The sequence below is a fragment of the Silene latifolia genome, chromosome 3 (assembly GCF_048544455.1).
Source record: "Silene latifolia isolate original U9 population chromosome 3, ASM4854445v1, whole genome shotgun sequence".
Lineage (NCBI taxonomy): Eukaryota > Viridiplantae > Streptophyta > Magnoliopsida > Caryophyllales > Caryophyllaceae > Silene > Silene latifolia.
This window is the reverse complement of record NC_133528.1, coordinates 144,167,122-144,177,826: the sequence shown is the minus strand read 5'-3', so window position 1 is coordinate 144,177,826 and position 10,705 is coordinate 144,167,122. Positions and strand designations below refer to the sequence as shown.

Sequence of the window (10,705 nt, the reverse complement as noted above, 5' to 3'; positions counted from 1 at the left end):
AGCCATGCACTGAGCACAAAGCGAACTATTCTTTCGCCTTTTACTAAAGAATACCGTGTGCTCGTTGCTTATAAGTGGCATACGTTAATTTTTGTAGGGAGTTCTTTAATAAGAGCTTCCGGCAATTTAAGTCTGAAATTTGTAATGTTAATTAATTCGTCTTTTGTAATTCAGCCAGAATCATTTGCACATCTTAACTAAAACTCTGAATCCATGGTACGAGTAATTAGTGTTCTTGATGTAAAACTCAAGTCACACCAAGAAAAACGGTAATGAAGCTAACTTCTCGTGTTCAATTGCAGCTCCTTCGGTTGAACACGCTAGCACTTTAGTTAATTTTTTATCTGTCTAAGCCGAAAAATATAGCCTTCAATCAATGGAATGAAATGTAAAATTGGAACGATACAGAGAAGATTAGCATGGCCCCTGCGCAAGGATGACCCGCATAAATCAAGAAATGATCCAAATTTTTGACTTTTTTTCCCGTACAATGGCGCCTTCTGGCTTTCGGCACGTATGTCGCCGTCACATCGCTGGAAGTTCACCTAAATTTTCGAAATACACAAGTAAACCTACACCCTTACTAACGTATTCTTCCCCTACGAATCTAGTTGTACAATTTACATTCTCTTCTTTACGGTACCACGTTGCCGAATTTCTAGTGTGACACCAGTACCGGAACTAGAAACTCATACATGGACACGGGAGGGAGGTGCCGGAGATCATGACTATGTCTGATTTATTCATCTAATTTCATACGCCATTAAACGCATAGCTAGGTACAATAATGACTCTCATAAGTCTCATTGCGTGGCATTACTCATAAGCTGTTTTAAAAACTGATCATCACTCAGTCTGCCGATGTGCTTAAATGCTCCCTGCACATCAAAACAGAGAAGATTAGCATGGCTCGTGCGCAAGGATGACACGCATAAATTGAGAAATGGTCCAAATTTTTGTGAGCTTTTTCCCCGAATAATGGCACCGCCACATTGCCGCAAGTTCACCTAAATTTTCGAGACTCTTGCCTACATTGGACAGGTGTATTACATAGTCGTGCCTCTAATTAATAGATCATGTTGTGAAGCCTCGTCTTTTACTTTGATTTTACCTACGGTTTTAGCTTTCTATTGGTTAGGCATGACAATTGACGATGAAAGATACACTGGATGTCCCTAAAATTTTCCAACTCACCAAATATATCAAGGAGTACACACACATATTCAGCTATACTCGACTACAATTAGTCCTTTTCAAAATGGACATATCATTCTTAAGATTAAAACGAGTCAAAATTTTACTTCTATAGATATGATAAGTATTTTTTTTTTCTAACTTCTAAACATTCTATTTTTGTCTTTTCTTTGCTATTATCTCGTTTTAAGTTTAGGACGGATAATCTCTTTTAAACAAGAACTAGTTTTGTGACCCATGACAAATCACGAGTGTCATTTAAAGTTATGTTTTCAAGACATTTTTTTTATCTATTGTACATCATTTTACATTAATTTATGCTACTCACTTAGTGAGTACTGAGTGATGATATTGGCGTCGTATTAATGCTAATAGGTTCGTCTAGTAAGATCTAAATAAACACGCACTAATGAAAGTAGGAATACAATGAACATAAGCCAACTAAATTAGTGAGGTAACCTATCAAGCTATCAATCAATTGAGTGTTAAATGATACATGATACAGATTTAGTAAATAACCAAAATATTTCCATAGTCGTTGTCTCTTCGATATCCAGAGTCATAATGGCCCCAAATTATTGTCATGTATTGGTTAAAGAGAATTGTTATCTACCTTCTCTTTTCTACTTTCTCCTCTAATAACCGGTTAAAATATACTCCCTCCATGTTTTTTTATCTTCTCCTTTCAATAAAATACTCCTCACATATATATCAGAAAAAGGGGAAGATAAAAAAAAACTTGGAGGGACTGAGGGAGTAGTATATTTGGCCTTATCCACTTGTCATCCGACCGCATACGATATATATTATCTTAATCGATTATGAGAGGGCAAAGAGAGAAGGTGGAAGAGAAGGTGAAAGGGAGAAGGTAGATAGCATTCTTTTTGGTTAAAATAGGAAATCTCCCCAAAAAAAAAAATCTAGGGAAAAATTTGAGAAACATGCTAACTCATAAAATCTACATACTTGTAAGTTGTCATTTTTCATGTATTGATATCCAAGTATGTCTTCTTCCTGAAATTTATCAATTGTACATACAAATTAGTATTATGCGAAAAACAGATGCCCGAAAAATACAAAAAAAAACACTATCAAATGAGAGTAAATGATTATAATGGAAATTAAAAGTGAACATGAAAAAAACAAATCAGCTTTAGAATGATACAAAAAAAAATATGTTTATTGTTATGCTTATGGAATGAACATTATCATCTCGAGATAAAAAAAAGTAGGAATTAAGAAGCCATAATTTCATGAAAGTTTTCAAGGTGAACTAAAAATATGAATCATTATAAAGTAATTTGATAAATGAGTTATGGAGAAAAAAGATGAAAACTGTAGTTAAAAGTTAATGGTGAATTGATTAAGGTATTCAAGTGGAGGGAGATAAAAAATGTATTACCTTTATTATTTTTTTTTATAATATTATAATTGTAAGAATAAATATTAGAGGAATCATTTAAAAAAAAATTATGAAAATACTTGCAATATGACTTCTTTGAAATCACATGGTTATGCCACTTAGCTTATCACTTAAAAATGTGTGTAATGTTAGCTTTTTTATATTATTGTATATGTTTTATGTTATGTTGTCAATAATTAAATAATCAAGAATAAGGTCTAGGGTTTGCGAAAATTCCTAGGGCATCATCTATCTCTTCTTAGATTCTCCTTCTGCTCGAGGCACTCTCTCACGATTTCGATCGTGAGTTAGGGATTCGATTTTGTTCTTCTTTGCTTGTTTGTTTTCTTATGCAGGGCCAGATGGATGGTAACACATGGGGTCGAAGACGGGAAGGGAAAGAGATTGTTATGGTGGATGGGGAAGGGGGTGATACGGCGGTTGAATGGGAGGAGGATGCTGAAGTGGTTGAACGAAAGCAACAGTTTTTACTAATCGGGAAGATATGGACTCTAAAGGCGATAAATGTTCGTGCTGAGATAGATATTATGATCAAATTATGGACTCCTTCGAAGCCTATGTTAGGGAATGTGGTAGATGCAAAAGAGAAAACCTTTGTCTTCAAGTTCGGCTCTGAATGAGACAAGGCTAGAGTTTTGGAAGGGCAACCATGACACTTCGACAAATACGTATGGTACTTTAATGAGCCGAATAATTCAGGTAAACTCACTGATGTTCCGTTATTTCACTTCCCTATTTGGGCTAGAATTTACGACCTCCCAATCTCGGGGAGTTCTAGCATAGCAAATGTGAAAATAATTGGAGCGAACTTGGGGGATTTTGTGTCTGTCGATATGGGTCCAAACTCTGAGATTGATAGGGCGATTAGGATCCGTATTCTCATTGATGTTCGTCACCCTTTGAAAGCTGTAGTTCCTATAAGAGTGAAGGAGGGGAGAATTATACACTTTGATGTAAAGTATGAACGCCTTCCTATTTTTTGTTATGGGTGTGGGACGATTGGGCATGGCGAGAAGGACTGCGAGCATGGTCCATATGATGATGATGATGATCTTTTATTTGGCGAATGGTTGAGGGCTTCACCATGGAAAATTGTTAAGACAGTGAGTGATGGTCCGGGAAAGGCAAGGAGGGATTTGAATGCGGAGTTCGACATGATGAAGAAGAAAGAGGATGCGGAGGCTGATATTGCGAAGATGATCGAAAAACTTCAAAATATTGCTATTAATTTTAAGTCCAAGAAGAGGGAAGGGGGGAGAGGGTTGTCGACAATAGAGGAGAAGGAGGAGGGACAGCTTGATCATATTCTAAATGGGTGGAAGGGCGAAGACAGAGAGGGAGTAGGGTGTGCTGTTGTGGAAGCTGTTGTTGATGACGAAGGGTTGGATGAACATGTTGGGGCTGAGGAAGATGGTGGTGGCAGATTCGTGGCAGACTGCGAGGTGGAGGGTGGAGGTGAGAATCAGCATGGGATGGAGGTTGATGGGGTTGTAAGGAGGGGTGTGGATACTTCGAGTACAGGTAGTGGTACGGAAAGTGGACGAGATAGAGGGAGGATTTCGAAGAGCAGGTGCTGGACAAGGCTGGTCAGGGATTCCCAACTTCTACCAACGGAGAAGACTGTGGCTCTGGTGGACTTGGGTAAGAGGGAGCGAGATGGAAAAGGGGTGGAACAGGCTGAGATGAGAAAGAGACCGAAAGTATAGCTAGAAGGGGCGTCTTAATAACTGAGGCGGAGGTTGAGGGATCTCAACCCCGCCCGGCAAAATGAATCTTTTAAGCATTAACTGTCGGGGCTTGGGCAACCCCGACACAGTTCGAGCCCTACGTGCCTTGGTGCGTAGCGAAGCCTCGGCCATACTCTTTTTATGCGAGACGAAATTGTGTGGTCGTGAAATTAGGAGAGTAAAGGATAGTTTGGAGGGTTAAAATGGCTTAGAAGTGGATATTGTGGGGCGATCGTGGGGTCTCGCGATTTTATGGAAGAAAGAAATTGATTGCTCATTTATATCTGCGTCTGTTCACTACATAGACTTCACTATCAGGGACGATAATAAGGTATGGAGAGTTACGGGCTTTTATGGTTGGCCTGCTGTTGCGGACCGTCATTTATCATGGCAGCTTCTTCGGATTCTGAGTAGACAATCGGACTTACCTTGGGTGTGTATATGGGACTTTAATGAAATCCTTTTTTACAATGAGATGAAGGGTGGGAGTCGAGCCCAATGGCAAATGAATAATTTCCATGAGGCGGTCAATGATTGTGGTCTGCAAGATGTTGCTTGGGAGGGATATAAATTCACGTTCGATAATGGGCAAAATGGGGTAGCTAATAGGCAGAGTATGATTGACCGAGCGATGTGCACGAGTTATTGGTTGGACCTATTCCCATATGCAAAATTATTACACCTCGATCAGGAGTGGTCTGATCACGCGCCAATTAAGCTTGTTCTTAATACGAGGGAGTTGGGTGGCGGGAGAAGAAGGAGCTTTCACTTTGAGCAAATATGGGTCGGGGAGGAGGGCTGTGAGGAAGCGGTTATTAAGGGATTTGAGAAGGGGCAGGGGCGGCTTGTGAAGTCGATCAGGGAATGTGCTCGGGAACTTGGGGACTGGAAGAAGATAAGCATTGGAAAGATTAATTGGGCTCTTGAAAATAAACGCAAAATCTTGGCACAGCTCAATCAAGGAGGGAGAGCTGAAGAGGAAGTGAAGCACATGAGGAAAATTGTGGCGGAAATTGCTGAGCTTTCTAGGCAGGAAGAACAATATTGGAGGCAGATATCGCGGGCGTTGTGGCTGCGAGATGGGGATCGTAACACAACGTTCTTTCATACAAGAGCGGGTGAGCGAAAGCGGAAAAAATTCATTGGAAAATTGATCGATGATAGTGGGGTTGAACGTACTGACGATGAGGCATTTTCGAGGGTAGCAAACAATTATTTTACGGAGCTTTTTACTTCAGTTAGACCATCTGATTTCGAAGATGTGCTGCAGGGGATTGAAGGGCGTGTAACGGACCGTATGAATTTATTGTTACGGGCTGATTATCGTGAGGAGGAGATTGTGGAGGCTCTTAATCAGATGGATCCGTTGAAAGCACCAGGTCCAGACGGGATGGATGAGTTTTTTTTTCCAGTCTTATTGGCATATCATAGGATCGGATGTGGTAAGTACGGTGCTTCATATTCTTAATGGGAATGAGTCGGCTAAGCCTCTAAATAAAACTAATATCGTCTTAATCCCTAAAAAGAAAGCTCCGGATAAGATAAGGGACTTTAGACCGATTAGTTTATGTAACGTGGCTTATAAGCTAGTGTCGAAGGTCCTTGCTAACCGCCTGAAATTATTCTTGAACGAGATTGTTTCGGAAAATCAGAGCGCTTTTACGCCAGGAAGATTAATCTCAGATAATATTTTGATGGCCTTTGAGGTTTTCCACTATATGAAGAATGCTAGAAGTAAGGAGGGGCACATGGCTATTAAACTAGATATGGCTAAAGTGTATGACAGGATTGAATGGGATTTTTTGCGTAAAGTTCTTCTTGTTCTGAGGTTCGATCGTTCTTGGGTGGCTAGGGTGATGGATTGTGTTACATCGGTCACGTTCGCAGTCATGATAAATGGTACACCATCCGAGGAGTTTCGTCCATCTAGAGGTCTAAGGCAGGGTGACCCGCTCTCCCCGTATTTATTTATTCTCTGTGCGGAGGCTCTGTCAAATCTTATGAGGAGGGCAGTTGAAGCTATGACGCTGCATGGTATTCGGGTGGCGAATGGAGCTCCAGTTATATCTCATCTACTTTTCGCGGATGATAGCATATTCTTTACGCGAGCTATGACTGGTGAAGTTGAGGTTGTTAAGTCGATCTTACGAAGGTACGAGATAGCCTCGGGTCAGCTGGTAAATCTTGATAAAACCATGGTCTCGTTTAGTAGAGGGATACCGAGGGCACAACGGGAGAGGGTGGCTGATTTTCTTGGGGTTAGAGAGGTGGCCGAGCATGATAGATATTTAGGCTTACCTACGGTTGTTGGAAGATCGAAGAAGGCCTTAACGGACATTATTCGGGATAAGCTGTAATATCCCGAGAAAAATAAGACTGTTATTACCCGTATAGACTAATATCCGATTAAATTAAACATATCTTTGGTATAGTTGGATATGTATTAACCCGAGTTGAAAACTATCTCGTTTGAGTCACCCTTTAAACGTGTAATGTAACTCGTACATAGTTATCTATGATTTTACTTAGTGGTTAAGTAATATTTGAATGGATAGTAATCATTTTGGATATGCATGAGCTTACTTAATTCTCAAGTTTAGTAATAGATAGAGATGACGTGAAGCAGGCATGCTTGTTGGTGATGAGCCGCCTCACAAGTACTATAAATAGCCTTCATCATTCTTTATAAATGAACAAAAAAATAAAGTATACGAGTGATATGAAGAGTCCCATAATACAAACATTTTACTTATGATTAGCTACTACTCCATATACATAATTTATAAGGTATGATTTCGGGACCCTTCGTCGTAGAAATAATTAATATTGTGATTATTGTATAGTATTATCGACTGTATATTGTTATATTACTATTATACTGCTCACATGTTTTATTAGTTACCATCTTATGAATATATGACTGTGATAAGGGTAATGTCGTTATAATGTACTATTGGCCAATGGTATCATTCGGGATACGATTACGGGGGAGGGAAGACATTATAAATTTATCCTGTGTACATGGAAGGGGGCACAGCCTCATGTGAACTACGGTTCTGATTATTACTGGTGAAAATGTCAGGGGGTTTACACGGGTCTTAGACCTGGGATCCTGTGTACATGGAGGAGGGCTTAGCCTAGGGGAGTTTCTACTCCGTAATGTCTCTCTATTCAGTAATGGTAGACCGGTATAATTGTAAAGTGGATTATTGCATTCTAAAATGACAGGTTGTGCATGTCTATTTAATAATTATCCGACTGAGTTCATGTGACCTATTTTATAGTATTTGTGCCATGAAGAAGTAAAATATTAAAATGGAGGTAAGTAGGGCCGGTAGAGGTGACCGGAGTCATACTCAGCCTGTGGTTGACTGTTCCGTTACTTTCATTCTTTTTCAGGTACAGGTATTGGGGAAGGTCAAGTGTGAGAAATTTCAGATGACCTAATAGGATGAATATGTTATAGAATTATTAGTTTTTAATTTTAACTTTGTATTTATCTTTACTTTTGTTTAAGCCTTGTATTTTTTCCAGATGGGAAATACGGCGGTGACGCCCTATTTTTCCGCTGCTGTCTATTATTAATAAAAAGAGCTATTTTGAGCTGTCTGTCTGTTTTTCGGGGGAGTTACTTAAGCTCAGCAAAAGACTTCAAGGTTGGCGCGGAAAATTATTGTCTAGGGCTGGTAAGGAGGTTCTCATAAAGGCGGTTGCCAATTCACTCCCTACCTATGTGATGAGTGTGTTTCAAATTCCGGCTAATTTTTGTGATGAGCTTAGAAAGATTGTGTCTCATTTTTGGTGGGGACATTAGGAATGGAGGAAGGGTTTGTCGTGGGTTTCGTGGAGGAAATTAACACGGCCAAAGTGTGTTGGAAGATTGGGGTTTCGAGATTTCCAGTTCTTTAATCTCGCGTTGCTGGGAAAGCAAGCGTAGCGCCTTGTGGTAAACCCGACTTCGTTATGGTCTCGACTTAGGGGTGAGCAAAAATTTACGAAATGGTTTTTTAATACGAATACGATACGGTATACGGTTGTGGACAGCGGGCCGCCCACGGGGGCGCTTGGTGAGAAACGGGGAACAAGCGTTTGCATTTTGTATGGAGTCGCCACCAATTTTTATGGGAAATTGGAACCGTTCGAATACCTCGTGTCATGTCAAGACACAAAGTAGTGACATGAACACTAAGCAATCGTTACCCTTAGCATTCTATGTCTAGAATGACTCTCGTGGATGCCAATGAACACGGGTGCTCACGGAGATCTGGAGTAAGGGGTGAGGGTACGTATTAGGAAGCTCTTTTGATCGAACACCTAATCCCGCCCGCCTCGATAGCGGCCTCTACTAATGATTAGGGAAGTTATTCGTACTTGATATATCGTCGGCTACATGCATGCAATGCAACATCCAAGTTTTAATCCTAACATGTGAAGAATTAACTAAGTCGGTTGACATGTAATTAGCATACAATTGGGTCAAAGTAGGATTTAATGTTGATTTACATGTGAAAACATAAAAGAAATACAATAATAGAAATACAATAATGAAAATTACAATAATTACATTGGAGTAGGCGATTTATGTCGAAAATACCGCTAAAACGGATGATTTGAGAAAAAAGAATAAAAAAGAATCAAATAAATTACGAACAGGAATTAGCGTGATATTACGGATATTAGTTAATATGTACGTAACCTAATTAATCTAGGTCAAGGCAGAAAAGGAGTTCAGAGACAGAACTCATCACAGAACAGCGCAAAGAGAGATCGCGCCCTGGAAGAGGCGCGCAGATTGCGCGTGCTGTTCCAAGGGTGAGTTCTGGCTGTGAAGCCGGAACTGCAAATCGTTAATGTCGATTGGTGATTTAAAGGATTGATTATATATAATTACTCGGATGAAAGTGATTAATAGGTTATTTAACATGTGAATTAGTCATAAAAACAGTAAAACATGAATAAGACGGATGCAAACGGATTAATTACGAGAAGGAGCGATGAATGAGTCCTCTGTTGAAATCAATTAACTAGTCTAAACATGATGAATGATGACGAATATACGACAAACATGTGAATAAACAAACGAAAACTATATCAATGGCGAATTCCAGAAACTCAATATGAACAAATTGAATCTCTAAAATCCGGGTTTGAATTTAATGACGAAAACCCGTAAATATGGACTATTTAGGATTTAAGTCGGACTTATGATGATTAAAACAAGTTAATGATGATGATTAATATGATACAATATACATGTGAATTATCAACGGCGATTATATCAAAGAATTAATGGACAAACAAATAACAAAGCGAATTGCAGAGGACGAGGAAGAAGAAAAGAAGCAGGAACTGCGGCAGCCTCACGAAGAGGCGCAGCAGGAACTGCGCTCTCCTCAAGAGGCGCAGGCGATTCTTTGCGTCTTTTCTCGACGCCTCTGTCTCATCGGAAATCCGCAAAAACAGGTTTTAAAGCACGGTTTTAGAAATCGGTTTTAACGGTGTTTTCGACATAAATCTTACAATGGTGATACGAAAAGTAAAATACAATAAATAAATAAGGATTATACACCCTCAGACTTACATGTTGACGGAACGAGATGAACTAAGATATCGATTAGTGAATGCTCGACGCGAATGCAAAGAGAGAGTGCCCTCGTAAGAGGAAAACGATTGATTGATTAAATTGATTGAGTGTAGTTGGTCAAATTGGTCGGTCATGCAACGGAGAGGCTGGTACCCGGAAAGATCCGAGCTTACGTGGTCGGAAGTCCAAGCACGTAGGCGCCAATTAGTAAGAACGAAGTCTAGAATGCAAAGGGAGAAGAGAAGGGCGGACACTCGCGTGAGAAATATGAGGAACGAAGGCTCCTATTTATACTAATCACGTGAAGGAATAGGGTTTCGGAGACTCTTTGGAAGTGAATCTCGGAAAGATATAAAAAAGATACGTAAATCATGCAAAGAAGGGCCTGGGAAGAGGCGCAGGCGATCATCGCGTCTCTTGGAAGAGGCGCAGACTGCTTGCGTCTGTTCCCAGGAGGTTTCCTCCTGCTGAAGAAAGATTTCCGCGTTTGAGTTATGGTAGGACGGAAATAATTCGATTATCTTTTGAATATTACGGGATATTATTTGCCAAAAGATAAAATTTGTGAAATATGGAATAGAAATATCCGAACATTCCAGAACATTCTCGACTCGGATTTAACAAATATCGAAAAATGGAGACGGTTTTTGACCCGACTCAAATGTACTCTAATTACCGCCAAAACGACCGTATCGGGACGTAGATGACAACTAAGAGGTAGACATTAATATTTGAGCAATCACTTGACGATAATCTTACGAACTGTCACAAATCGTT

General features: G+C 39.8%; 1 protein-coding gene, 2 non-coding genes and 1 pseudogene across 3 annotated transcripts; all 4 read left to right on the top strand.

The window, feature by feature from the left end:
- Positions 1-117, top strand: LOC141650447 (U5 spliceosomal RNA). The gene has a single exon (XR_012546479.1). It is a non-coding gene; the product is annotated as a U5 spliceosomal RNA (small nuclear RNA).
- A 250-nt stretch (positions 118-367) lies between these two features.
- LOC141650460 (U6 spliceosomal RNA) lies at positions 368-472 on the top strand. Its single transcript, XR_012546492.1, has one exon. It is a non-coding gene; the product is annotated as a U6 spliceosomal RNA (small nuclear RNA).
- A 411-nt stretch (positions 473-883) lies between these two features.
- Positions 884-958, top strand: LOC141650462 (U6 spliceosomal RNA; annotated as a pseudogene).
- A 2,492-nt stretch (positions 959-3,450) lies between these two features.
- Positions 3,451-6,701, top strand: LOC141649868 (uncharacterized). Its single transcript, XM_074458540.1, has 3 exons — positions 3,451-4,258; positions 4,650-5,723; positions 5,776-6,701. Exons 1-3 carry the CDS (start codon positions 3,451-3,453, stop codon positions 6,699-6,701), a joined length of 2,808 nt encoding a protein of 935 aa, XP_074314641.1.
- The last annotated feature ends 4,004 nt before the right edge of the window (positions 6,702-10,705 follow it).

What these genes read in the sequence shown, in the direction of transcription:
- LOC141649868 (XM_074458540.1), top strand. Translation starts at nt 3,451, where the DNA reads ATGGGTCCAAACTCTGAGATTGATAGGGCGATTAGGATCCGTATTCTC. An exon ending in TGTGGCTCTGGTGGACTTGG is followed by an intron (nt 4,259 to 4,649) that starts GTAAGAGGGAGC and finishes TTCACTACATAG; the next exon opens with ACTTCACTATCAGGGACGAT. An exon ending in GGATCCGTTGAAAGCACCAG is followed by an intron (nt 5,724 to 5,775) that starts GTCCAGACGGGA and finishes GGCATATCATAG; the next exon opens with GATCGGATGTGGTAAGTACG.